Consider the following 27,369-nt stretch of genomic DNA (forward strand, 5'->3'; position numbering starts at 1 on the left):
CCATTTTTTAAAATATAAAAACTACAAAAAATATACTCCGTACTATAATGTTTGGTTTGGAGTTTAGACACGATAACGCCAATGGAGAACATTCTTCAGTTTCATTGGAAGCCATTGCCATGGGAAGTGCATCGTTTGATCGAAAAAGATGTGAGTTTGAATGAAATCAGAACCCATAATAGAGTAGCTTTATATGGTGATGGTGATGGTGATGGAGATGTGATACGGTGGTTGGTGGCAATGGCAGAGTCAAAATTTTTATACTGGAGGTCCAAGTATTAAACATGTTGCATATTTTTTGTATTAATCATGATAAAAACAATTATGACATGAACAATACATATATGAGATATAAATGTAGATTAAGGTGTGTAATCAAATACTAACTAATTTATAGTAATAACTAATAACTAATATCAATTTAGTGTGTTAAAAATATCAACACAAAGACATAAATTTATCAATATTCTTGTGTTGATAAACTTATGTCTTTATGTTGTATTGATATAATTATGTCTTTGTGTTGATAATTTTAATACACAGAATTGAAAGTTATTAGTTATTACTGTAAATTAGTTAGCACACTAACGCAACCCTGTAGATTAAAGTCCATAATTGGTCTTTTATATTTGTTTTAAAAAACTTTTTAGTCTCTTACATTAAGTCTTGTTACCTTTTGGTCTCAATCATTATGTTTTGGTCCAAAGTTAACCGCTCAGTTAAAGTTAACGGTCAAATCATTTGAACATAATTAATGACTTAATGATTAACCTAATTAATATAATTAACCAAGTTAATTACTAATCTAATTAAAAGATAAAATATATACAAATTAAATCCCACAAATGGATTTGTCGGGAATCCTAAATTATTAACTTAATTAACATAGTGAATTATTATGCTAATTTAAAAAGAAAATATACTAGTTAATTAGTTAATCAAATTAAATCTCACAGATGAGTTATACTCAATTTTTTAAAAACTGGATTGACAAGCGAACCGCCGAAGCTATTGGTTCATGTAGAGGTGCCCACGGTTCCGGAACCGGCGGTTACGGCTCGGAACCGCCAATTACGGTTTTGGGAATTGCCGAACTGGAACTGAACCGCGAAAGTGTTTCGCGGTTACGGTTCCAGTTCTAAAACCGCCGGCTATGGTTTCTGTTCCAATGGTTTTTCGGTGTTTTTTTACGATTTTTTACGATTCCGAAAATTGGACTTTAGTCTATTATTAAAACTAAGTTGACGACCAATTATTAGTATACGAACCGGACATATAAAATTGAATGCAGAGCTGCATCAATTTCTGTTTTCCTGAGCGAATGCCCTTGTGGAACTTTTGTCAGAGAATAAATTTTTAAAAAAAAGAACTTAGACTTTGACATGTATGCTATATTGAACTTCTAGAATTTGTGAGTCAATTGTTATATTGGCAAATATGACCTGAGTTTACTAAATGAAATAGTTTTCGGCAACGTAACTAACTACAATTATTGCCGAAGTTACGTTAAACAAGGGTTGTATATATCGTCACCGACCAGAAGTACACCCAAAGGTAAGTTACACTATGTTTTCCGCATAAAGTGACATCTTATCTATTTTATTTAGGATTTAACAAACATCGTTTGCTATAGATGCATACAATTATTTAACAGAAAAAATAAACTACTATAATAAATTTCAGATTTATAATTTCTCGATACATCAACCTATACGTTAATACAGTACGTGTTATGTAGTTAGACTTTCTAAATAAAATATTATTAGCATGGAAAACAATGGATTGTTAGGTTTGAATTTTGACACCTCCTCTCGTATTACATCAAAATAAATTAATTAAGCCATCCCATCATTGAAGTATAAATAGGTTTAGTTTTAGTCCACCTATATAGCTAAAAATTCGAAAACTATTGGAAACAGTACACATACAGTAAAATTGAAATTAAAATGACATCTCGAACAAAAAATTTGACTTTCCTTATTTCTCATAACATATAGTAGTATCATATTCATAATTTTTAAAAAAATCCATCATTAGTACTCAATTAAAAATAGTCAGACCCTTAATCTGCAAACCTGATCAAGCAAGATTAGTCTAATTCCGCCAAAGACAGGTTTGGTACACATGTGGTAGAAAAGAAAAAAAATTAGTGGAGGCTAAATTAAAAAATTATAGTAGCATTCTTGAGTTAAGAAAATTATTCCCCCACATACATTAAAATACAAGAAAAAGAGTGAATGAAGAAAAGTCAAGTCATCGTCACTCACAACTTGCAATTTATTGCAAAGCTACCAATGCCGGTGGTGCGCGCCATCTCTCTCTCTCTCTCTACCACTTGAAAAAAACAGGTGAGACGTAGGAGCATCGCTAGCCATGAGGAGTCCTCTCTTCGGAGGCCGCCGCTCGGGCTCCGATGGCGGCACGCCGGTCAACTTGTCTCACTCGGCAAGCACGTCCACTTTCTCCTCAGCCTCCACCACCACTTCTCGGAGGTCAGCCGCCACCGCCACCGCCGTCGATACCAGGAACCCGTTCACCGCTGTCGCTCGCTCCATCGCGGATGCGCTCGTCGCTTGCTTCACTCCCCCGGAGCCGGATAACAACAACTCCACCAGCACGTTCAATGATTCTTCTGGTACGTTAAAATTATCGCTTTTTTAGTTTGTTTTCAATTTTTGGCCCTTTTTTTTAAGATCCATTTTCATGATCACACACACGTGTGTGAAGAAATTTGATTTGCACGACCATACAAGATTAGGATTTCTGAGATCTTGGCTGGAGAAAGTTTTAATCTTTCGTAAATTTGGATTTATTTCTAGTTTATTGTAGCATACTATTGTAAATTTACAAATATATAGTACTAGAAAACTTTGTTTGGATGAAAAAAATACTCTAGTAGTAATGGTTGTGTGAAAATCTATGAAAATGTTAATGTCCATTTAACTAGGTGGTGCATCCACTAGATATGTTTTCTCCCAGGATGATTATTGGAGAAGGGAGAAGCTCAATCATGATTGAACAACAATGTGACAATGTTTTCCTAATTATTCAATAACTAATTTTGATTTAGGGAATGTGGCCTAAACTGATGACAAGATCGTCAATTACTTTACCTTTTGGAGTGTCAATGGTATAAAAAAACATTAGTAATATTGTGGTAAATTTTTGTTGTGTAATTCTTTAATCATTAAACTTCACAAAGGTGCTATTCATGTAGTAAAATGAACTGGATTAGTTATTGAATGAAAGACGATTTTTGGCTGAATAAAAGTAGATATGTAGTTGATCATTCTGTTGATCTGTCTGAAGCGTCAAGTTCCGGAAGCAGGCAGAGGCGTAATTCAAATCAATCGATATATGGGAGCACCAACAGTTCAACTCACCGCAGAGAGCCGGGGAGTATGAAGTTCACCATTCAAGAAATCCTCAAGGCGACTAAAAACTTCTCGCCCACCTTAAAGATCGGACAAGGAGGATTTGGAACGGTCTACAAAGGTCATCTTGAAGATGGGACGATAGTTGCCATTAAACGCGCAAAGAAGGTCAGAAGGATATTTTGTTGCTCAAGTTATGAAAAACACATGTTTTTAGTAGGATGTTGCTATTGTATTGCTAGTTTTTAGTATAAGATTTGTGTGGCTGCAGATTGCGTATGATAAACACTTAGGAGCTGAGTTTGAAAGTGAGGTTAGGACTCTTGCACAAGTGGAACATCAGAATCTAGTGAGATGCTATGGTTATTTGGTGCATGAAGATGAGAGGATTCTTGTGGTCGAGTATGTTGCAAATGGAACTCTTAGGGAGCACTTGGACTGTGAGTTCTTTCGCCCCCGTGTTCTCTTGCATTTGGCTGGTTTGCTTAAATCCTTCGCCTCTTTGAACGTACCGTTGATCTTGCAGGTGTGAGTGGCAATGTTCTTAATTTTGCTGCACGGTTAGATGTTGCGATTGATGTGGCGCATGCTGTCACTTATCTACATATGTATACAGGTATGTCATTAGTTCATGTTTGAATGTTAAATTTGATGCAACTCAGTTTCCATATATCTGTATATCTGTGCGTTGCAGACCATCCTATCATACACAGAGATATCAAGTCCTCCAACATTCTCCTTACTGAGAATCTACGAGCAAAAGTGGCCGACTTTGGTTTTGCACGACTGGCAGCTGATAGTGAGATGGGAGCTACGCATGTTTCCACTCAAGTCAAAGGCACTGCTGGCTACTTGGATCCGGAATATCTCAAAACTTACCAACTCACAGAGAAGAGTGATGTGTACTCATTCGGCGTCTTGCTGGTTGAACTCATCACAGGCAGACGCCCCATTGAGCCTAAACGAGAAGTCAAGGAGCGCCTCACTGCCAGATGGGTACACATTCTTCACTCATCTCCTATGATTTGCATTTGAGAGAAAGAGGAAAGTGTGTTATGTGTTTTGAAATGAGTATGTCAACTTGCAGGCAGTGAAGAAGTTTGCAAATGGTGATGGAATTATGGCTTTGGATCCGAGGGTGGTGAGGTCTCCTGCGAATACCTTTGCCCTCGAGAAGATTTTCGAGTTGGCATTGCAGTGTTTGGCTCCCCACCGGAAGAACAGGCCAAGTATGAGGAAATGCGCGGAGGCTCTTTGGGGCATCAGGAAGGACTACAAGGAGATGTTTTCGGATGTGATCCACGAGTAAATCAGAGTGCAGGCTGCAGCATGTCATGCTTAGCTTAGCTGAACCCATTTTTCAAGCAACCGTTGCTGTTTTCGAGTGTTGAGGAGATGCCGAGGAAGAAGCCACTGTCACAGGGTAGTCAAATGGTGATATTGTACATTCATATCAATATTTCATACAGCAAGTTTGGAGATTTTAAGGTGGTTTGCTTATTTTTTTTAGTTTGCATTTTTGGCTTGTCTATATATACATAGGTAATTCTGTAGAGAGAGAGCAGAAAAAAAATATTGCAAAATTTTGAACTACATATACTTTTTCTTCATTCATTTCTATTTTTCTTCAATAACAAAAGATACATACACATCTTAAATTCTCAGATTTTTTAGCAAATTAAAACAAAAAAAAAGAAAAGAAAAAACATCTCCAAAAAAGGATAGACAAATAAGCAACACTGTTTGAGTAAAGATTCTTATATTGAACCATTCTCTTCAAATTTTACAAAAAATAGCTAACTATATATGTTACATTTAAGATATAAATACAGCAGTGTTGCCTAAATATCTAACCTATGGTGCAAAGGAGAATAAATATAAAGAATGTGTCTATCTTTCAATCCTTCGTTCATCTCTGTTGAATGAATTTTGTCTGGTTAGCTCGTAGTTGCCATCCAACGGTCCATCTCTCTCACATGTCGTCGTATTTGCTTTCGAGCAGAGGAAGAGGAAGGAAGACGAGTATATAGATATGTGCCACAAACTGCACATGATTTTGCACCATACATGAGAGGGTGAGAGAGGGGAGAAAGAGAGGGAGGGAGGGAACATACCTGTGCCAAATCCAGTAGCTTTGAGTGCTCTCCATTTTCCAGCTGACAGCAGCCATTGCCAATGCAGCAAATCCTGCTATGACGAATCCCCAGCGGAAACGTTTTATGAGCGTCTTGATCAAGCTACGAAACCATTCTTTGATGATTTCCCATCTGAATTAATCAAGAGGTTAAGCTAGTTAGTGTTACTGAGGTGAAGATAGAAATATGTAACATGAGATGCAACATCAAACCGGATCAGAGGGTGACATGTTTCCAAAGGAGGACATCACCATATGGCTCACCTACCTAGCAAGAAGATTTAAATGGAAATCTGGGGAGAGCGAAAATGTCCGTCTACGAGCAAAGAACTCGAGAGCCCACCCAACTAGAAGACCGAGAGTTCCTAGGCCAATGACATAACCGATGTTCTTAGACCTGCAAAAACCTACGGTGATCAACTCCGATGGCATTGTAAGATGAGAGCATGTTGTATTACAGAAATACCTTGTTGGTCCAGTTTCAGCCAAGAGAGCTGTTACAATTGCAATAATAGTGTGGATCGTCCTCTTTGAAACTTCGCTAATGGAAGCTAAGTATACGAAAGTGCTCACGACAGCCATGAAAGAAAGCCAGAAGTCAAGAAACTGGAAGCATAGAATCAAGAATTAGCATTTGGAAAAGAAAATTTCCTCAGAGAAACCAAAGGCTGTCAGAATCTATACCTGCAAGACACGAAAAGACAGTACACACCATGTGCCGACATCACATGAATGATACAACGCACTAGAGATTCCACTCGACGTGTAAAGCACCCATTCTGCAAATGCCTTGAAAAAAAAAGAACTATATGCGTAAAATGCAATGAATTGCACATTTCTGCTCAATATTTGTAGATCTTCATACCTTATTACGGAGGGCCCAATAGGCGGGAAGTATTGCTGCAGCATTCGATGCTATAAGGAAAATCGACTGTTTAATGTGTCCTACATATTACATAATAAGTTCCAACATTTTTCAGTTGAACAAAAGAACTACATTCAAAGCATAAGCTTTTCAAGATTGAGAAATGGAAGAAGAAAAAAAAAGACCCAGTGTTTTAAGCTTGGAAAAAAACTTGTGAGGGTTCAGCTCTAGAGAATGAAACAAACCTACCTCGATGAGACACAAGTTCGACACTGCAGTCAAAACCTCCATGGTTCCTATCACAAGCACAGTAACTGCAAATGTGGAACACGGCAGGGTATGACTTATCTGAGCTAATTTAAATGTCACGTCAAGAAATGTATATGAGCGACATGCAAACCTGTACAGCATAAGTCGAGTTGTATCTAGACTGGACTGACACAACCCATGAGAAGAGCATTTCTGTGGGCACCTCTCGAGCGATAAGGAGATGCCGGTTTTACCACTTGAATCAGCCGGATTTAGTTGTCTCAACCCAAGGCTCCAAGTTCCTCCTCTAGCGTACAACATATAGAAGTTAATTGTCTCCTCACTCGAGTCATACAGCTTGAAGAACATGGACCCGTTGCTGTTGCTTGTGCTGTTTGTGTAAAAGTAATCCCAATTACTGAGAGACGGCAACCCTCCATATCTTGCATAGAGCTCGTATTTGATCTTCGAGTCAGCACTCAGATGAACGTGGATGTTTCCACCAGTTGCACCATAAGGGACGTCGAGGAGGAAATAGGTCCACACTCCATCATCATTTCCTCCAGTCGAGTAGTTGCTTAGAAATGGCTCTAGAGGAAATTCGTTTGAAGGCTCTTGAGTTATCGGAATGTAGTTCGACTCAAAAGGCACAGATGAATCTCTCCTAACAACTGTCTGCATTAAAACCCTTAGCAATAAGTTCACAAATTGCCGAATGATCATAAAAGTCGAGAGAACATCTCTACTCATAGTTTGCAAAGCCTGTATAAATCACTCCCTAGAGCTACAAGAAAAAACAAATGGAGTATGTATATATAATGTGAGTATGTTTGTATAAACGTACACTCCAGTGCATCTGCCTCAGCTAAATCATATTTATGGTTAATTAACCCTAATGGGGTGAATGCACCGTACATTGGGATGTGCACATGGTTTTTCCTATAAAAGAATGTAATCCTCATTTTCATCATCATATTCAATAGCAGATAACTGTATAAAAAAACAAAATGTTTACCTGAAGATTGTGAGTCTCAAATGTGCAATTTAATCCACCTCTATCCAGAGGGCAACGGTTCACTTGCCATACTAACAAATAGCATGTTTTGAAGCTACGCCCGTGACCCATCCCACTTGTATTAGAGTTATCGACTGCCTGAACAGTAATATACCACCGACCTGCTTTTGGGAAATCGATAACCAAAGGGGCCTTACTTATGTCAATGGAAAAATCATAAACTGTTTTGAGTGGCACTGTGCCGTGTCTAGCATAACACATCAAGGAAAGGCTTCCTGACGTGTTTGAAGGGTTTGTCTCGTTGAGTGTCAGATTGGTGACTGCAATGGATATCTCTTTAACCATGCCCATCACGTCCAATGAGTAGATATCCGGCCCTTCTTCGTGACAAACAATCCCATTGGCATTTCTGCAGGCAATGGCATTATTATTCATACCTTTAAATGATCCATTTTCCAGACCAGTTCCGGTTAAATTATAGCTCTCGCTACATGAAAGCACATTAACGGTTTGGTTGCAGAATTGGCCCCGCATTGTTGGCGTCGTGCAACCTTCCACGGTAATGTTCCCACTAAAAGAGTATCCCGAGCCTCGATTAATCTGCAACCGTAAGTAAAAAATATCCAATTTCAAGGCTTCAAGAAATTTCAATAAACAAATTATCATAACTATCTACAATCATGCTATTAGTGCTATAGAACTGTACCATTTTCGACTGAGTCCTCACAGGTCCAATGCCATTGAATAGTCCAAAAAACCACATACCTGGAGTAATCTGTATAGAAAAATCATTCATGCTGCAAGAAATTTCAAATGACTCTAACCCCTAACTCATCACTAGCAAAAACCATTGAACAAAACCTGTTCATTTGTAACTCTCAGCCGTATATTCTTTTGCATCGGGTAGCACTTCTCAGAATTTTGAAGACTATGCGACGCAACAAAAGAACCATTAGATATGTACTCCGACACTGCAATAACAAATCTTTCCATTATCACTTAGTTAAAGGAGACATGGGAAGAAACAGTTGCACAATCTATTTATCTGCAATGATTGTTTCAGCCACTGCAAAATTCTTACCTAAACCCGTTAAAGAAGTGTTGTAAACATCAGGTATAGGAGGGCTCCCTTCTCGAAAGCATATCATTGGCACAGAGCTCCCGTTGTTTATGCCACGAAGATCCTACACATGACGTTCTATGAGTGAACTGAGTTCATTCGAGCTGTATATTTTTACCTCAAACACAACAGGTCAAGTGAAAAGCAAAATCCACAATCTATCAAAAATAAACTAATTGTATGTTTAGTAATCAGGCAATCTTCATATAGACTTACAACGTCCGTATCCGACTCAAAGGCTAGAGACATTGTCGAGAACCATGGTGGCAATTCAACTGCAATGAGACAAGAAAGCACAAGATTGTAGATCATCACATTGTCTAAAAGCTCAGAAATTTATTCCTAAAAAAAGCATAAGGTTCTTAATTTTACAATATATATATATATATATATATACATATATATATATATAATATGACCTAAAACTGCTTTATAATGACCCTCCGTGTTTTTCTTTAATTATTGACCATTAGATTGTCAAATCTCATGGTGATGTCTTTAATTATTGACCATTAGATTGTCAAATCTCATGGTGATGATTTGGTCTGGATTTTGCACTGGGATCAATTTCTGTATTGATCATTTTCCTATATATATATCCCTCACTTGCATTTTCAGTTCAGCTGGAAAGTAGGAAGGTTTGAACTAAACTAACAAACTAGAAATGGTATACTACTTCCTATGAATTCATAGAAGTATATTATTTTCCGGATTCGCCACAATCCGAATCAACTACCTTAATTGAACAAGATACTACCAATCAAATCATCAAGACATTCAGATTACAAACAACTGTAGAGAATTCACATTCATCAAAAAAGCCAATAAGTAGAAGATATCAATTAAAGTTATCAATTCAAAATTCAATCTTGATTCATTACATTGATTAGGAACTCCCAAGAGTCAAGACTAAGACAACCCTCAAATCCAGCTAAGAATTCTTCACAAAAAAACCCCAAAACCTCAAGATAATAAATGAAACCTGAATCCCACAAGAAAATTTAAAAAAAATTAAGTAATTCAATACCTCCCAACCTTTGCACACAGTAGAAAAATCCTAGCTTTGAAACAGCAGATACATTAATGGAGTAAAATTATTACCTCTAATGTAGCGCCAGTCATAAGGTCTGAGCACAGTTCTAGCGTATGAAAAGGTAGAAATGGTGTATGTATTCAACGATTGTTCTTGCGAATCACACACATAAACACATAGCAAAAATATCATAAAGATATTAAATTGACCAAGAATCCACTTTCCCATCTCTGTATTTCCCTCTTTCTCCCTCTCTCCAAATAATTAAGATTCTAGATTCAGAGGTGGAACAATTCTTGGTAAATGTGTTCATGAAGTATGTCTGCTGTACTTTGAAAATCGATGTTTTATGTGGAAATTCATGATTATCTCTAAACGATTTATTAGGGATGTGATTATATTTATTTATGAATGGATATTAAAATTGATGACAAATATTTGAAGACTTTTATTCTTCGTTAAAATATTATTATACTCCATTTCTCAGAGTCTTCCCTAGATTTTCGGTTGACTGCTGTTTATAGATTCAACTGGAGTGACGGCGCGTGAGGCACGCGCTTCTAGTGACGTTTTACCAAATAAAAATATTCTTCGTTACTTTTCCTTGATTTTAGTATAAAAAATTGGCAAATCATTTTCAATTTACCCGGGCTTTCGTACGATGCAGAACAATGGGCTTTGGGTACGAATTGTGGACCCAATTTTCGTAGTCCTAACTTATTTATCGATAATCACTATGGTTTGCGTACACATAGATCACACTATATTATGATACAAGCACGCTTTTTAGAGTTATAGTAAGCGTGGATCCTCGATTAATTGACTTGACACATGAAATAAAATCACATTGTTTGCGCACCTACTATTTTTTGCATTGAAATGGAAAAGTAATGGTTCAGCTTTGTAAAGGAGCACGGTAAAGTAATTGTCAACAATGCAGCTCCAGAGATGGATGACCATCAATTCCAAACTCTGTTAGACGGCCTTGTTCGTCATTTTTCTTTGGTATTGTAGTTGAAATTCATCATTTGTCGTGTTTCTTTTTCTCGCCATGAATCTTTGTACACTTAACACAAAATTTTTAATTTGTTTCCAAACTTTTTTTTTGATAAAATATGTGCGGATCAGGTATATAGTACTTCTTCCGTCCCCCATTACTTGACACAGTTTGCCATTTTGGTTCGTCCTCAATTACTTGACACACTTCACTTTTTCCATTTTTAAGTGACCCCATATTCCACTAACTCATTCCTACTCACATTTATTATAAAACTAATACTTTAAAAGTAGGACTCACATCCCACCAACTTTTTTAACACACTTTCCATTACATATCTTAAAACCCGTGCCGGATCAAACCGTGTCAAGTAATGGGGGACGGAGGGAGTATATAATAATTAAATACTCATAATAGAATAATCTCTCTCCGTATTAGAGAGGAACTTCGAACCAGGGGCGTAGCCACATGGACCTTTGTGTCCCACCTCAAAAATTTGTACATATACTAATATAGTATATTTCTTCAAATTTGTATATTTGTTGGAATTTCTTCTTAAATGCTCCTTCTCAATTATTCAATTATTTGCTATACATAATTTTTTTCTCTTGATTTTAATTCCTGGCTCCGCCTGAACCCCTGTGTATAGATGGGGATCGAAAATTTCACATAACACAAATAAGAGCAGTGGCGAATCATTTCTATAAAGTTTGTGATTGTGTATATTGTTTTCGCCCCTAGAAACCATGATGTCAAATTTTTATCATCAATGATGCTTTAAAATTTTCCCTTTTAAGGAGTACTTTTCTTTTCCTTGCTCTTCATTATTTAAACTCGATGTTTTGTCCATATTCTTTCTAACTGCTTACTACTTCTTCCTCCCTATTACATATACTCCTAATACATTTCTGTTAGGGAGATTCAATATAGAGAATGGAAAAACAGATATCTAAAAGTCGTGCAAAACACTTTCAGATCAAATCAATTTCGGTGGTTCTATCAAAATTATTTGATCGGATAAAATTCAGAGATTGCAGAACATTCATATATGTATTCGAGATGTGAACCAGACGAATTGATCAGATTTTGAAGAAGATGAAACGATGCAGCTGTTGACGAAACAGCTCGACCCCAGCCAGGGGCTCTGCCCCTTGGACCCCGCTACCCGGGGGCGCTGCCCCCGGACCCCCGTTCATCTATTTAGGGGCTTCGCCCCTAACATCATAATGAATTCAAATAAGCGTGCACTCCGCACCTCCATACTTAAATGATGTATCATTATAACAATAACCGATCAATCAAGTTAATCCAATTACACTAAAATATCCAACAATTTCTTCTACCATTCTATTACTGTATTACATGTAAGATATTTCTTTTGGCCCAAGTTTTTAGGTAGTGATATTTAATGATTAAATGAACAAAGAAAAAATAGAAGAGATGATAAAGTAAGAGAGATAAAGTCTTATTTTTTTGCCATAAAAATGAAACGTGTCACTTATAATGGTTAGACCCAATAAGGAATACGTCTCACTTAGTTATATTGGGACGAAGGGAGTAACATTTTATAAATTGAGGCCTTTGACTTATTATATTTTGGTAGTGTTTGGTTTTATTAGATAAAATAATAGCAAGATATAATCCAATACTATTAAATTGTGAGATTATTTAGTTGGAGAGGATTGACTATCACTAATTATGACATGACTATCTATATAAGACTAGGTCCTAGTCATGAGATTCAAACTCATGAATCAAACATAATACACATTTTATCATGAGATATAATCTTGCAAACCGAACACCTCATTCTTACACGATATTCTAATATTAGATCCCACTTCAATTGCTGTACAGATCATATATATCTTCCAATATAAACTCTTTTTACCTCAACTTGCGAATACTGATATCAGTTTGCTATCTCATAGAAACAAATGAAATTCAAATTCATATATATCTTCCAATATAAACTCTTTTTACCTCAACTTGCGAATACTGATATCAGTTTGCTATCTCATAGAAACAAATGAAATTCAATTTGAATTTTATTTGGGCTTTATCGTGAAACACAGCAAAGGCCACTCATAAATCATAAGTTAAGGTGGTGTTTGAGAAGCTTATTTCAAAGAATTTACTATGAACTTAAAAAACTACTCTCAGAAAGCTGCTTATATAAGTTCTAAAAGTGTTTAATATATAATTAAGTTTATAAGTTAGAGAGACGATAATAAATCAAAAAGAGAATTCTATAGTTAGAGAGAAAATGAAACAATAATCAATTGCAAATGTATATATTGAAATTAAGAAATCATAGTAAAGTTATAGATTTCATAAAAAAGTTGGTATAAAATTGAAAAGTAGGACAGATTCAGAATATACAGAAATTCGAGGGGCAGAGTGCAAAAACAACTTTAGTTCGGGACCGGCACTCTCTCAGATCTCCTTCTACCTGAGAAATGGGTTGCATCACACCCTCCAAATCTTCCGATCCAATTCCTGTTTCAGACCCCTAGCTTTCTCTCTCTATACTCCATGAATTCCTCGCTCTGAACATCGTTCTCTCGCTATCCGCGCGCGAATTCTCGAAGATGTATATGGCTTATGGATGGCCGCAGGTCATCCCTCTCGAATTGCCCAACTGTCCTTCCACACAGCAGATCGTGTATCTTAAAGTCTTCAATAGCTTGCTCCTTGTTGTGGCGCCGACTCACATCGAGCTCTGGTCGTCTTCTCAGGTACCTCTGCTAATTGACATTGCTAATTTATTGGTGGAATTGTGAATTTCGCGTTTTCTGTGCCGAATCAGATCAGTTTTTTTGCATGTTATAGTTTTTTCTTCATTTTGATTCTGTTTTACAGCACAGAGTGAGGTTGGGGAAGTATAAGAGAGATGTGGATTCTATTCAAAGAGAAGGGGAGAATTTGCGGGCAATTTGGAGCCCCGACACTAAGCTCATTGCTGTTCTTGTAAGTATTGAATTACTGAGTAAAGTGCAACCATTCATGTGACATTTACTTTTTTTACGTGACACATTGTCCAGTTCTGAACTGATACACTGTATGCTTATTCAATCCAAACCGTGTAATGCGGCATATTAGCTCTCGCATAAATTGGCTACCATGCAACATGCAATTGCATTTTTAGAGTTTACTTTAAAAACTCATCGTGTTGTTTCGGATGATGAGTTCTTCGGAAATAGAAGTACGTTATACTGGAGGAGTAGCTAGTACTCTATCACTAAATTACACTAGCTATTTTATGTTGTGACTGGTAGTTATTGTAGCTACATTACGCTAGTTATTTTATTGTGTAACTGGAGGAGTAGCTATTTTATGTCACGACTGGTAGTTATTGTAGCAAAGAACTTAGTGTCAATTGCCGCTACATTTTTTTGCGGCAGTAATATCATGTTTGCTAGACTGAGAGAACAAATCGATAGTTATTGCAAATGAAACTTACGAGTATGTAGCAAAGTAAAATGTGGTTCAAAGGGGTATCGTCGAACTAAATCATATATGTATGCGGCAATGTGCTTGTTCTTGGTCATCCGCTAAATATTATGTGGTACCAACTTTATTTATAGGAAGATATATTTAAAATGTGAAATCTATAGTTTTCTTCTACTAAGTTACTTGTATCATGAATGTAATTTAGTACATAGTTAATCTTGTTGCTGGCTATAAATTATCTGGTTCTGCTGCTGTTTTGTAGACATCGTCCTTTCATCTTCACATTTTTAAGGTTCAAAGGGCAGAAACAAAAATATACATTGGCGGCAAGCAACCAACTGGTTTATTTCTCTCAAACATATCCTTAGTTCTCAGTGAACAAGTCCCATTTGCAAACAAGAATTTGACAGTGTAAGTAATCATCCTGTCTTATTCTACTGAGTCGATGGCTTCATTTCCTGCATTGTAAGTATCTTTCGGATGGCACTTTGGCGCTGACATTGTTCAAGCAATAGTGCCTCTAACCAACTACTCCACTTTTTACTGCCTCATTTCATTTGGCTTTAACTATGGATTTAGTTAGGTAGTCTCCTTAACCATCTGTATAATTATTTTCTTCTGAAAGGCTATTGCTTATTTTCAAATCATTTCATCTAGCACTGAGTTTGCGATGAGAAATATTTGGTTGCATATATAAGTTTAGAGGATTTTTATGCTTTTATATTCTCTAATTAAATGACCTACTGCTAGAAGTTTATAATAAAATTTATGTTAGTTACATGCTAAGTGTGCATGGGCATTTAATAGGATAAGTAAAAAGGTTTTATTGTGCTAAATAGTGAAGCATGCCACCTTAACTACTGAAGGCATAATCACAGAAAACACTTAAACCATGTTGACTTATGAGCTCAATATGATTTTGATTGTCTTGGAGTATCTCTCAGTTTGGCATAGTTCTTAATCTAGAATGGTAGAATGATATTGAGCCTTTATCTTTGGATTACAGGAGCAACTTTGTTTGTGACAACAAACACATGCTGATCGGACTATCTGATGGATCACTGTATACAATATCTTGGAAGGGTGAGGTATGTAAATTTTGGCTTGGGACCCTTTTTTCAACAAAACTATTTAGCTATGTCCTTGATTCTATATGTTTCATTGGATAGTAGTAGTATTTAACAATACTGGTGGCAGTATAAATACCCCTGCTTGTTCCCTTCTTTGAAAAAGTTTTACTCCTACCTACCTTAGTTGATGGATCGAGGGATGTAAACAGCTTTCTTGATCTTTGTACAGTTCTGTGGTGCCTTTATCCTTGATATGTTGCCGAATGATGGAAATGATCTGAATAAGTTATCCAATCACTATAGCAATGGTACAGTTGCCAGCGGAGTTCAAATGGATGATGGTCCCAACCACACGAACCATGTCGTATCTCAGACTTCGGGAATTGTCCATCTTGAATTTTCCATTACTTTGCGGTTACTTTTTGTGCTGTTTTCTGATGGGGATCTAATTCAGTGTTCTGTGAGCAAGAGGGGTCTAAAACATGCTGAATCGGTTATAGTTGAAAAGCGATTTGCTTCAGGGGAAGCTGTATGCGCATCAGTGGCTCCAGATCAACAGATTCTTGCTGTTGGGACTCAAAAAGGTTCTGTTGAGCTGTACGACCTTGCAGATTCTGCATCGCTTATTCGCTCCGTGTCATTGCATGATTGGGGGTAAGCCTTATCAATTCAGAGAAACTTGTGAAGTGGCAATAGTCATGTTGATGGCACACCATGTCTATTCCTTTCCTAGAAGTCTTATGAGTAAATAATAAACTTGCATTCTACATCCCTTAGGGGGGATGTCACTAGTCAGTGTGTACGTACATGCACAAGCAATTTAATGATATTGTTTTGAGCCGTTGGTGATAATTTTTTTCTTTCAACAAGGAATCATGTGCCATTTGTAAGTAGTTGAATATGGTTAATGGTGAAAAATGTACAAATGAGGGACTAAGGGGTACTGGATATTTGTCCTAATTTGTGAGTATAGCTTTTTGATTAATTTCTTTTATTTATAGATTACGAAGAAGAAAATTCATCAATTATCTGAAAGTATAGAATATTGGGATTTGCCTAGGCTGAATCTGAATATAAATTTGTATAACTACAATTTATTCGCTATTGTTTCCCAAGTTCAGTTTGTTCCCTGCATTTGTTTTAGATTTTTGTCTCCTTGTAATCATCATGAACTGAATGGATTCTTTTTGGATTTACCATCACAGATATTCTGTGGAAGATACTGGCCCTGTCAATTGTATTGCTTGGACACCTGATAATTCTGCTTTCGCAGTTGGATGGAAGTTAAGGGGACTTACTGTTTGGTCTGTCTCAGGCTGTCGTTTGATGTCTACAATCCGCCAGATAGGTTTGAGCTCTGTATCTTCTCCTGTGGTGAATCCAAATCAGGATTTTAAGTATGAGCCCATGATGGGAGGCACGTCGCTGATGCACTGGGATGAACATGGATATAGGCTTTATGCTATGGAAGAAGGATCTTCAGAGAGACTTATTGCATTTTCTTTTGGAAAGTGCTGCCTAAATAGGGGTGTTTCTGGTACAACTTATGTACGCCAAGTTATTTATGGTGAAGACCGCTTGCTTATTGTACAGTCTGAAGATACCGATGAACTTAAGATCTTGCACCTCAATCTTCCAGTTATGTATCACACTTGTGATTATTATCTGCCTGCTTGATTTAATTTTTGCTTTTGGGGATCTGCCCTGCCTTCACTGTAAGAAGTTCTGATTGACTATGGGATGTGCCAGGTGTCTTATATTTTGCAAAATTGGCCTATTCTTCATGTTGCTGCCAGTAAGGATGGAATGTATTTGGCTGTTGCTGGGCTTCATGGTTTAATCTTGTACGACATTCGACTAAAGAGGTGGAGAGTGTTTGGAGACGTTACTCAGGAGCAACAGATTCAGTGCAGGGGATTGTTATGGCTGGGAAAAATTGTTGTGGTCTGCAATTACGTGGAATCTTCGAGCACGTGAGAAATCTATTACATTTAATACCTCACATGGAGTTGGGGGATTCTTGTTGTGTAAAGTTCAAACCCAATCACTAGTCCCCAAAATTCGTTTCTAATTTCTTGTTTTAGACACTGCTAATGGATCAACTTCTCTGACCCTGGTGTTGTTAAAAAGGTCTATGGAGCGTTGCATTTTATATGCTCGTGTCTTATGCATTTCGATTTGTGGCTGCTAGTCTTATTAGTGTTCTGATGAAAGCATATCTTATGAGAAAATTCTGTACAGAATTTTGTTTTCAAAGAAAAAATCAACTGCATTATGTGGTGTGTAACTTATCTGGTAGTTAGAGTCAAATCTTTTTCTTTTCATGTTTCTGGTGTAACTTGTTATGTCACTTTTCCAAAATTTTCATTTATTGACATGTGGTTATGTCACAACTGTTTGTGTTTGTAGATATGAATTGCTTTTCTACCCAAGATATCACCTCGATCAAAGTTCACTACTTTGCCGGAAGCCATTGCTTACAAATCCAATGGTCATGGATGTTTATCAAGATTATTTGCTAATCACTTACCACCCGTTTGATGTTCATATATACCATGTGAAAATAACTGGGGAATTGTCACCTTCAAGCTCTCCAGATTTACAGGTAGCTAAATGCTTCAAAAATGATTTTCTTGAATAGTTGTTAAAAATATGTTGCCTGACAAACACTTTTATAGTTCTGTCAGTGTCAAATGAATCAAGATTTCTCTTGAATGACAGTATAGTGACTGTATTATATTCTTCATACATTTTTAAGTGATAAAATGACAAACAGCTTTCTACAGTACGAGAACTTTCAATCATGACTGCGAAGAGCCATCCTGCTGCTATTCATTTTATTCCCGATCAGCTTCCACATGACGACATGTCAAGAAGTGATACATCATCAACCCATGAGCCTTCTAAGTATGCACTTATCCTTATCTTTCTAATTCTTGAAGCTATTTTCTTGAGGTTCTCCTGATGAATGTTTGCATGCTCCTTTAGGTGTTTAATACTGCGGATTAATGGGGACCTTTCACTACTTGATTTGGATGATGGCCGGGAAAGAGAGCTCACTCACTCTGTAGAGTTATTTTGGGTTACCTGTGGTCAATTGGGGGAGAAAACTAACTTAATTGAGGAAGTTTCCTGGTTAGACTATGGTCATCGGGGGATGCAGGTGTTGGTTTCTGCAGGCATTATGCCTCTTTACAAAGATTATGCATTCTACTTAATATTTCTGATGCTAATTTTTCTAGAAGCTCACCTGCAGGTTTGGTATCCATCTTTAGGTGCTGATCCATTTAAACAGGAAGACTTTTTACAGGTAATTGTGGCTAGTAGTTTTCTGGGCACTTAATTTTCTGCACATATATGCTGAACCATCGATTAGACGCTTCATTCAATGACCAAGCATTTATAAAGGTTTTTAGCATCTATTGACAGTTCACTTTGATATGTACATCAGTTATGTCTGTTCATGTTTAATTGTATTTTCTTCAGTGGTCATGGGTGTTTAGTTAAGTTTTCTCCTATAGCAGGGCTTTAGTACTCCATTATCATTTTGTGCATCTCACCTAAAATATGTTGTTTGACGCTATACTAGTTGGATCCGGAGCTGGAATTTGATCGTGAGGTATATCCTCTTGGTCTACTTCCTAATTCTGGTGTAGTAGTTGGTGTTTCCCAGAGAATGTCGTTTTCAGCATGTACAGAGTTCCCATGTTTTGAGCCGTCTCCTCAAGCTCAAACCATATTACACTGTCTACTACGACATCTTCTTCAGGTAATTAAGTGAACAATGTTGGCTTCTCAATACATGAGATTTTCTATAATGGCATAGCAATTCTTATGAAATTTAGAATATAGGCCTGTTAATCTCTGAACCACTTTTTTTCTGATGTAGCACTTTAATATCAGAGGCAAAACTGTTATCTTATTGAACAATCATGATACTTTTTTACTAACACAAGCTCAACATCAGTCAATAGAAAAATTAGCATGCAGCAAACTGATGATGTTAAAGAATGTTGTTGCAGAAGGGCATAACCTTTGTTTCCACTGATGTATTGGCCCTAGGGTGGTTTTAACTTGTGCTTCTTGATCTTAGTTTGATTTATTGTTTTTGTGAATAAAATTTAATTTCCCGAAAACTAAGGAGTAGTTCTTCATGTCACATAGCTCAATATCAAAAAATTATGATTATGAGTATTACTGCAGAGGGACAAGAGGGAAGAAGCTCTACGCCTTGCCCAATTATCAGCAGAGAAGCCACATTTTTCTCATTGCCTGGAATGGCTTCTATTTACAGTTTTTGATGCTGAAATTTCCAGGTAACTCATCAGTATATGTGTCCATTCATATATGTCCATACAAGCCATTCCGAACTCATCTTAGTTCGCCTTCATTTCCCAGATACGTTTAGTTTCACAGATTTAAATATATATAGCTATAGTGGGGTGTGTTATAATGCTAACTTTTCTTAAATTCCTAACTTGCTAACTTATCAACGCAGTGTTTTAAAAATGTCAACACATATTTGTGTTTGACATTTCAATATAGTGTGCTGACATTTCAATGTTATCGTGTTGACATTTTTAATACACTGCATTGATGAGTTAGCAGAGTTAACAAAGTTAGCAATGGATCACATCTCTATAGTTATATATGTATATATGGGACGGTTGAAATAAAAACAGCTTTTAGAATATAAACTACGAAGTCGGACCATTTTCAGACCTTAGATCACCAAGACCTGTGGTGGATGGATTCTTCACCTTGTTGCATGAATTTGAGGTCATGGATTCGAATCCTATAGGTGTCAAAATTTTCAAATTTTGACTTCGTACATTTAGCTGACGATTCATACATATTCAACCATGAATTCATGGTTCATAGTTTCTAGTATAAAATGGGTTTGTAATCTTAACTCTTCTCTGTGTATGTGTGTGTGTTTGTTTGTTCATCTCGTTAGTATGATATTTATTCTAATTACTTCTGGGGTAACCTGAATATAATGTTTAGGGGTAATTAGTTCCATCTTATGGGCTGAGTTTATATAATTTTGCTTGAAGCGTGTTTTTTTTAGATATCTAGATCAGTCGACCTGCTGGTGACTTGCTTCACTGCCCTTTATGGTTTAACAAAAAAGAACATAAGAGTCTTGGAGTACTGAATTTGTTATTTCATGGCTTTCTTCTCTTTCTATTTCTGTACTATCTTGTAAAATATATTTCCTCTGATACAAGCATGCTAAAGAGGAACTGTAAGAACTTGTATGAAGTTCACTGCTGCTTGAGCATGCATAAGCTCTGTAACCAAATTAATTCAATTAATATGCAGTTCTAAATATGCTACCTTTTTCTGCAGACAGTATTCAAGCAAAAACCAGGGTGCTGTAGCTAACAACACTCCCTCTCTTCTGGAAAAGAGCTGTGAATTGATCAGAAACTTCCCTGAATATTACGATGTTGTTGTTAGTGTAGCACGCAAGACTGATGGTCGACATTGGGCTAATTTGTTTTCTGCTGCCGGCAGATCAACTGAGTATGATACTCGATTTTCTTGGGTTTGCTTACAATTTTGCAGAAACTTGTCTGCAAGGGGAATTTTAACTGTGTCATATTTCTTTTCAACTACTGAAGCCTGATAAAATTTTCACTTTAGAGAGCACTAGAAGTTGTGAAGTACACTAGTACAGAGATGTTAGATTGCCCTTAAAGAAATTTTGTCAAATTAAACACTTTGTCTGCCTACATTTGGTCATTGGGAATGAAGTATTTTACATGATAGGTTGTTTGACGAATGTGTTCAGCAAAGATGGTACCGCACTGCAGCATGCTATATACTTGTAAGTACCTTCCAGTTACCTTCTGTTTGCTTTATGCACGTATTAATTTTCTGATTGTATTGCATCAATTTTGTTTTCCATTGTTTGTTAAAGAATAGAGATCCTGCTTCCAGTCTGCTTATTCTTATATAGACCCTTAGTCTTAAATGTTGTTAGGAATGTGATAAATCTGCTTGCATATGTGGTGTTGGTTGTCACCAGTCACCCGGCCAGAGTTATTCGCTTATTCAGGAATAATTTCCTTCTTAACTCACGATAGTCAGTGTGATATGTCACAAATCATTCTCGTGCATCACCTGTAAGGGATTTTGCATATTCATGGTCATTTTTACATCTGTGCATTCCAGTTGTTTTTGGCACATCATCCTCACCTTGAGATATGGTGTCAGAGAATGATTGTATTGTGCTGATTGAAACCTCACTTCTGTTTAACAGGTCATTGCTAAGCTTGAAGGTCCTGCAGTGAGTCAATGTTGTGCTTTGAATTTATTACAGGTGATTATATTTTGTCTGTATCTACTCAAAAGTATAAGCACATGGAAATGCTTAGTAATATTATCTAGTTGTACCAAAATAAATAACATGTGCTCCAACCCTTTTAGATACTTAAACATTGCTATATGTCGTGCTTTGCTCAACTTCCAGGACGATTTCTTGTGTATCATTCCTTGCGTTGCTATACCAGAGCATTCCTTATTTCTCCCTATTGAGTAGTTGAGTGTATTCAATACATTTCTGATGACGACTTATCAATTGTTTAGGCTACACTTAACGAGTCTTTGTACGAACTGGCTGGAGAGCTGGTAAGTGTCTGCATTACCTTGTGTGATTTCTCAAGGATTGAATCTTTGTTTCCCCTCTAATTATCTCTAATGCTTAACCCTCTTCTTTTAGGTGAGGTTTCTACTTAGGTCTGGAAGAGAATATGAACACTCTAGTACAGATTCTGAGAGAGATTCTCCAAGACTCTTAGGATATTTTCTTTTCCCGTCCAGTTTTAGGAAGCAATCAAATGATGCAAAAAGGTAAGCTGGGTAACTAATGTCATTTTTAATGAATAAATTAGGTGTTTTGTAATAATTATTCCACTTGTCTGGCTTGATCAGCCATATTGATTCCTATGTACTTCTTTCTTTTCATTTAACGTATGGCAGCCCCTCGTCTAAAGAGCCGAGTGCACATATTGCTTCTGTTAAAAATATTCTTGAAAGCCATGCCAGCTATTTGATGTCTGGAAAAGAGCTTTCAGAACTTGTTGCATTTGTCAAAGGCACACAGTTTGATCTAGTGGTATGCTTCCTCCTCTTATTTTGTCTGGAAGCTCTTCTCATCAATCTTTGAGATATAGTATAACATGATAGAACTATTACAGGAGTATCTTCAACGAGAAAGATATGGAAGTGCTCGTCTGGAGGACTTTGCCTCAGGGCTTGAAATGATTGGGCAGAAGGTAATCCTTCTATAGAGCACTCTTGACTGCGATTTTTTAAATGCTTTTATCTCTTATGAACTTATAATGTCTATCTTGGCGCAAATTCAAAATACTGCTGGGCTATCCTGAACATCTTGCATATTCTCCTTTTTGTTCTGGTTGATACACAATATTATTCAGTTTTCTCTGTTAATTGGTAGTATATGTTAGATGTCTTGCTGATTGCTGCCTATATTAAATTGATAGTGCAATACAACAAAATGTTTTTCTTAATTCAAGTTGCTTGATGTTTGTTAGATTCTTGTGGATGCATGTATAAATGCAAAATGCATGAACAGATTAACAAATGGCTACAATTCAATTATCTGGTAACTTGTATTATTCATCAACCTGTTGCTTTCTCGTGTAGCTGCATATGGGAACGCTGCAAAATCGTTTGGATGCAGAATTCCTCTTAGCAAATATGTGCTCAGTCAAATTTAAGGAATGGATCGTGGTCTTGGCCACATTATTGAGGCGCTCAGAGGTATATCATTGTTCTAAAATAACAGGAATGCTATTTCTTGCATCCAGTTTTCTGATTCATGTTGACGCATTTCACTTACCTTGTCTTCAGGTTCTCTACGATTTATTTAGGCATAATTTGCAGTTGTGGCAAGCATACAGCCGGACGATACAGGTAACGACAGTCTCAGTTCACATATCTCAACTGGAGCACCTGATCTTTCGTTATACTTAATTGTGCTTTTGCCGCATGGAATGTTAAGGCACATGAAGCTTTTGCTGAATACCATGACTTGTTGGAAGAGCTGGAGGGAAGGCTTTCGTTAACTGCATACGCTGAAGATACATGAGCTAACTGATCATCTAAATTCATACGAATTTGGTTTGACAGAAAACTCTGCAACCCCTCGTGTCTTCATCATGGCCTGGTTGAAAACCTTTCAGAAGATCGATGAATATGTCATGCCATAGTATCTTGGAAGAAGATTCTTTAGTCGCCTCTGGATATTGCAGCAAGATTCTTCATCAAGTATATGTTGTTACCATCATGGAACGTAGCCTTTGCAGAAGTTACAGTTAACAATGTATGTGCATAAAAATAAATCTCTCGTCTTTATTATTATTATTTTTTAATACAATTGTTTTCCTTCCACTTCTAAAGGAACAGAGCGTTAGATTAAAGAAAGATAGCCGACTATTAACTAGAATGTACACAAAGTTTGTATCAAGATCAAGATTTAAGGACTGCTCATGACAAAAGTTTGCTAAGAAAAATTATTATTGGGAGAGAGAATTATTGGGTATAAAAAATCTGATGAAGTCAGGTATATATATCTTCGATCTCATTGTACGTGTCAATACATAAAAAGTAAACAAACCGAAATTAGAGAAATGTTCTCTCATATCTTAGACGTGTAATATCATGAACTTAAATAGTTTTAAAAATTTATTTTTTCTTTAAATTAAAATTTGACATATAATATCACGAGCTTAAATAGTTGTTGAATTTTTGCACATGTGACGAAATCCGGCTACACCAAACTTCATCAACTATGTAAATTTAAATCTCAAGACAGCGATATAAGTATATTTATACAAGATGGTTGATAAAGTTATATTTTTGTGTTAATAATTTTAATTATATAAAATTGAAAAATTATGCGTGTATTGGAAATTAATTATTACTCCTACTATAATATTTGTAAAAATAAACTGAATCACGTGAATTTAGAGTCGGAAGCAAAAAAAACAAAGATTACACAAGTGGGATACCAAATAAACACACTCGCCGTAATTCGCCGGAATATCAATTTACCGGCGGATGCGAATTCATTGAATACAAATCCATTAAACCAACAACTGCAGCTGATCACACAAATACATTTAATTCCTATCTCACAACCACTTCAGTTTTCCCCATGCATGACTAATTTTCACCTTAACTCTCGTACATAGATACGTGGAGAATCGGTAGATTTTGTGGATCTGAACGACAGCAGAAATGTCATTTTTACATACATTGCTTGGGAACATGAAGCTCTCTAACAGGACATCGATCTTCGGCCTGCAGCTATGGGTGGTGATAGGAATAGTAATTGGAGCAGTGATTTTGCTCATTGTCTTCCTCCTGTCGCTCTGCGTCCCCGCCTTTCGCCGCCGCCACCGCCGCCGAAGCCGCAGCCGCAGCTCCGGCACCAAAGGAAAACTCCGCCGCTCGGTAAGAGACCCGAGGCCGGCCGTATCCAAGGAGATGCAGGTGATCAACCGCGATTCCGCCGCCGATCAACGCTCCGTCGCACCTCAGGTACGTTTTCAGGTTTCTTTGATTCGTAAATTAGGGATAAATTGTTCTCTAGTTCATAAATTGTGATTTTATTTGACTGCTTAATGAGTAGAGAGATTCGAGTTGGACTGAGAAAATCACATTTAGCTCGCTTGTCTATTAAATACGTAATCATTTGTTCTAGGAATTACGAATTCTGCTTGTTAACTGAAGTTGAATCGTTAACTTGATATTCTTATGTTAATTGTTTATAACTTTTACTCTGTTGCGTCTATCTGAATTTAATTAAAGATGTTGTTTTAAACTGATTTTCCTTGCACAAAAACAAATACTATCCTTTATTGGAAAAGCCAACGATTACTTATTTAGTGCCTTTCACTATTGTTATACAACAAGGATAGCAAGGTTTAGATTGAGGAGTGATTTATTTTCCATGGATTTGAAAATCTCAGGTTGTGCCAGAGAGACAGATAGATACGGGGAAGGTGGAGCACAGAGTTGTGTTTTCTGATAAAGTAGGATCAAGTAGTGAGATCAGGGCTACTAGTGGGGCTGAGACGGGATCGTATAGAGGCATTGGGTCGTTGCCAGAGGTGTCTCATTTGGGATGGGGAAGGTCATATACTTTGAGAGAGCTTGAGGCAGCTTGCAACGGTTTCTCTGATGAGAATGTGATTGGTGAAGGTGGCTATGGCATTGTGTATTATGGAGAGTTAACTGATAACACCCGAATAGCTGTAAAGAATTTGTTGAACAACAGGCAAAGTGGTTCCTAAAATTGTTACATTTGATGCATTGTTTTTGTGATAAGATTGAAGGATTGTATTGAACGAGCTTCATGTGAATATCTTTCCCTTGCACATTTCTCAGGGGACAAGCTGAAAACGAGTTCAAGGTCGAGGTGGATGCAATTGGACGTGCTAGTCACAAGAATCTTGTCAGGTTGCTAGGTTACTGTGTTGAAGAAGCCTCCAGGTATCATGAATGAATTTCAGATTCTGCTATGCGTATGCTTCAAACATAGAAGCTTAATCTATTTTTCGTTGCTGATTTGTGCTTATATGTAGGATGGTTGTCTATGAATATGTTGAAAATGGATATTTGGACCACTGGCTTCATGGAGATGTGGGAGAAGTCAGCCCTTTGACGTGGGAGATTCGTGTGAATATAATTATCGGAACTGCAAAAGGGTCTGGTAGTCTAAAATCATTGTGACCTGCTCAAGTATGCACCTTCTATTTATATTTGAACACTTTTTTTGCAGCTTGGCATATCTCCATGATGGTTTGGAGCCGAAGGTTGTTCACCGTGACATCAAGTCCAGCAACATTCTGCTTGATCATCAGTGGCATCCTAAACTGTCAGACTTTGGGCTAGCTAAACTTATGAATTCAGATATTTCTCACGTAACAACACGAGTGATGGGAACATTTGGGTAACCTCTTGTGAGATTGAATTGACTTTTGCAGGGAGCTGACTTTCTTCATTGTTTTGCTAGTTATGTTGCTCCGGAATATGCGTGCACTGGTCTGCTGAATGAGAAGAGTGATGTTTATAGCTTTGGAGTATTGATCATGGAGATCATCACTGGAAGATCTCCGGCTGATTATTTGCATCCACAAGGAGAGGTACTGCAAAACTTGTGAACCAGATACTTGTCGTCTTGCAACTCTCACTGACGACAAATACAATGCAGGCCAATCTCGTTGACTGGCTGAAGATGATGGTTGGAAACATGAAATCAGAGGAAGTAGCAGATCCCAAGTTGCCTGTACGGCCTGCCTCCATGGCACTGAAGCGCCTGCTCTTGGTAGCCCTTCGATGTGTTGATCCTGATGACCAGAAACGGCCCAAGATGGGATACGTCGTACACATGCTGGAATCAGAAGACTTCCTATCTCTTGAGGTACAACCTGAAGTATCACTCTTCCTCCAGTAATTCTTGATTTAATGTTTAAATGAGTCAAAAGAGGTAGGATGATCTTTCTGAATTGTTTCTATAAATTTTCCTGTAAACATCAGAAGCGCCAAATTGGCCGGAACTCTTCCAGCTCCATCATTGAAGATAGTCATCGAGGAATAATCATTGAAGAAAGCAGTGAATACATATCTGATGATACTAGTGAAGGAGAAAACAATAAAATCATAGATATACAAAGATAGCTGTATAATAAATATGGATAGTTATTGCATCTAAGTTCAGGTACATTCATCACCATTTTTTAATCCCGATATAGTTGCATGAATTATTCAATGATCCATGTAGTCTCTGTGACTGTAAGTGAAGGATTCATTCTTTACTGTTATACTAGTAAATTACATTTAATTGTTTCCAATCTTTCTTCACAATAGCACTTATTCTGGAACTGCAATGGATAATATTGTTCGTTTTAGGCTTGACGTTCTCTATCTAGCCTCTACAAAATGATTATAGTATATCCACGCCATTTGCGTGCTATCCTTGGGATCATTTTGAGTGTGACAATTCATAATGAAGTATATCTTCA

The 27,369-nt window shown here is 37.0% G+C and overlaps 4 protein-coding genes across 6 annotated transcripts; 3 read left to right on the forward strand and 1 right to left on the reverse strand.

Annotated features, from left to right (window-relative positions):
- Positions 1 to 2,275: 2,275 nt before the first annotated feature.
- Positions 2,276 to 4,988, forward strand: LOC125222643 (calmodulin-binding receptor-like cytoplasmic kinase 2). Its single transcript, XM_048125367.1, has 6 exons — positions 2,276 to 2,635; positions 3,310 to 3,542; positions 3,646 to 3,814; positions 3,901 to 3,990; positions 4,069 to 4,370; positions 4,462 to 4,988. The coding sequence occupies exons 1-6, from the start codon at positions 2,374 to 2,376 to the stop codon at positions 4,681 to 4,683; spliced, it is 1,278 nt and encodes a 425-aa protein (XP_047981324.1). The 5' UTR covers positions 2,276 to 2,373; the 3' UTR covers positions 4,684 to 4,988.
- A 110-nt stretch (positions 4,989 to 5,098) lies between these two features.
- LOC125222641 lies at positions 5,099 to 10,178 on the reverse strand. Of its 2 annotated transcripts, XM_048125365.1 has the most exons (14): positions 9,859 to 10,173; positions 8,974 to 9,032; positions 8,719 to 8,821; positions 8,499 to 8,608; positions 8,344 to 8,412; positions 7,638 to 8,237; positions 6,774 to 7,297; positions 6,623 to 6,687; positions 6,374 to 6,453; positions 6,193 to 6,297; positions 5,975 to 6,114; positions 5,777 to 5,905; positions 5,489 to 5,641; positions 5,099 to 5,418 (listed from the first exon to the last, which is right to left on the reverse strand). In XM_048125365.1, the coding sequence occupies exons 1-14, from the start codon at positions 10,016 to 10,018 to the stop codon at positions 5,265 to 5,267; spliced, it is 2,451 nt and encodes an 816-aa protein (XP_047981322.1). In that variant the 5' UTR covers positions 10,019 to 10,173; the 3' UTR covers positions 5,099 to 5,264. The 2 variants fall into 2 exon arrangements, with proteins under 2 accessions (XP_047981322.1, XP_047981323.1); XM_048125366.1 differs by lacking the exon at positions 5,099 to 5,418 and having other exon boundaries at positions 5,507 to 5,641; positions 5,773 to 5,905; positions 9,859 to 10,178.
- Positions 10,179 to 13,191: 3,013 nt separating this feature from the next.
- On the forward strand, positions 13,192 to 23,717 carry LOC125221795 (guanine nucleotide exchange factor subunit RIC1-like). Of its 2 annotated transcripts, none has more exons than XM_048124051.1 (23): positions 13,192 to 13,525; positions 13,655 to 13,757; positions 14,503 to 14,651; positions 15,247 to 15,328; positions 15,540 to 15,964; positions 16,516 to 16,948; positions 17,060 to 17,283; positions 17,720 to 17,915; positions 18,087 to 18,217; positions 18,299 to 18,473; positions 18,567 to 18,620; positions 18,900 to 19,079; positions 19,514 to 19,626; positions 20,663 to 20,839; positions 21,086 to 21,143; positions 21,579 to 21,638; positions 21,905 to 21,946; positions 22,038 to 22,168; positions 22,298 to 22,433; positions 22,516 to 22,593; positions 22,985 to 23,101; positions 23,192 to 23,254; positions 23,343 to 23,717. In XM_048124051.1, exons 1-23 carry the CDS (start codon positions 13,392 to 13,394, stop codon positions 23,427 to 23,429), a joined length of 3,348 nt encoding a protein of 1,115 aa, XP_047980008.1. In that variant the 5' UTR covers positions 13,192 to 13,391; the 3' UTR covers positions 23,430 to 23,717. The 2 variants fall into 2 exon arrangements, with proteins under 2 accessions (XP_047980008.1, XP_047980007.1); XM_048124050.1 differs by having other exon boundaries at positions 13,193 to 13,525; positions 13,650 to 13,757.
- Positions 23,718 to 24,425: 708 nt separating this feature from the next.
- LOC125221796 (probable serine/threonine-protein kinase At1g01540) lies at positions 24,426 to 27,192 on the forward strand. Its single transcript, XM_048124053.1, has 8 exons — positions 24,426 to 24,883; positions 25,315 to 25,622; positions 25,733 to 25,837; positions 25,930 to 26,052; positions 26,127 to 26,297; positions 26,361 to 26,490; positions 26,559 to 26,768; positions 26,885 to 27,192. The coding sequence occupies exons 1-8, from the start codon at positions 24,581 to 24,583 to the stop codon at positions 27,023 to 27,025; spliced, it is 1,491 nt and encodes a 496-aa protein (XP_047980010.1). The 5' UTR covers positions 24,426 to 24,580; the 3' UTR covers positions 27,026 to 27,192.
- Positions 27,193 to 27,369: the final 177 nt, after the last annotated feature.

This window comes from Salvia hispanica, chromosome 4 (genome assembly GCF_023119035.1).
Source record: "Salvia hispanica cultivar TCC Black 2014 chromosome 4, UniMelb_Shisp_WGS_1.0, whole genome shotgun sequence".
Classification (NCBI taxonomy): Eukaryota; Viridiplantae; Streptophyta; class Magnoliopsida; order Lamiales; family Lamiaceae; genus Salvia; species Salvia hispanica.

What these genes read in the sequence shown, in the direction of transcription:
- LOC125222643 (XM_048125367.1), top strand. Translation starts at nt 2,374, where the DNA reads ATGAGGAGTCCTCTCTTCGGAGGCCGCCGCTCGGGCTCCGATGGCGGC. An exon ending in CACGTTCAATGATTCTTCTG is followed by an intron (nt 2,636 to 3,309) that starts GTACGTTAAAAT and finishes ATCTGTCTGAAG; the next exon opens with CGTCAAGTTCCGGAAGCAGG. An exon ending in AGCGCCTCACTGCCAGATGG is followed by an intron (nt 4,371 to 4,461) that starts GTACACATTCTT and finishes GTCAACTTGCAG; the next exon opens with GCAGTGAAGAAGTTTGCAAA.
- LOC125222641 (XM_048125365.1), bottom strand. Translation starts at nt 10,018, where the DNA reads ATGGGAAAGTGGATTCTTGGTCAATTTAATATCTTTATGATATTTTTG. An exon ending in CACTTCTTTAACGGGTTTAG is followed by an intron (nt 8,609 to 8,718) that starts GTAAGAATTTTG and finishes TTGTTATTGCAG; the next exon opens with TGTCGGAGTACATATCTAAT. An exon ending in AGCTACTGGATTTGGCACAG is followed by an intron (nt 5,419 to 5,488) that starts GTATGTTCCCTC and finishes AATCATGTGCAG; the next exon opens with TTTGTGGCACATATCTATAT.
- LOC125221795 (XM_048124050.1), top strand. Translation starts at nt 13,379, where the DNA reads ATGTATATGGCTTATGGATGGCCGCAGGTCATCCCTCTCGAATTGCCC. An exon ending in AGCTCTGGTCGTCTTCTCAG is followed by an intron (nt 13,526 to 13,649) that starts GTACCTCTGCTA and finishes TCTGTTTTACAG; the next exon opens with CACAGAGTGAGGTTGGGGAA. An exon ending in CATACAGCCGGACGATACAG is followed by an intron (nt 23,255 to 23,342) that starts GTAACGACAGTC and finishes TGGAATGTTAAG; the next exon opens with GCACATGAAGCTTTTGCTGA.
- LOC125221796 (XM_048124053.1), top strand. Translation starts at nt 24,581, where the DNA reads ATGTCATTTTTACATACATTGCTTGGGAACATGAAGCTCTCTAACAGG. An exon ending in ATTATCGGAACTGCAAAAGG is followed by an intron (nt 26,053 to 26,126) that starts GTCTGGTAGTCT and finishes CTTTTTTTGCAG; the next exon opens with CTTGGCATATCTCCATGATG. An exon ending in AAGACTTCCTATCTCTTGAG is followed by an intron (nt 26,769 to 26,884) that starts GTACAACCTGAA and finishes TGTAAACATCAG; the next exon opens with AAGCGCCAAATTGGCCGGAA.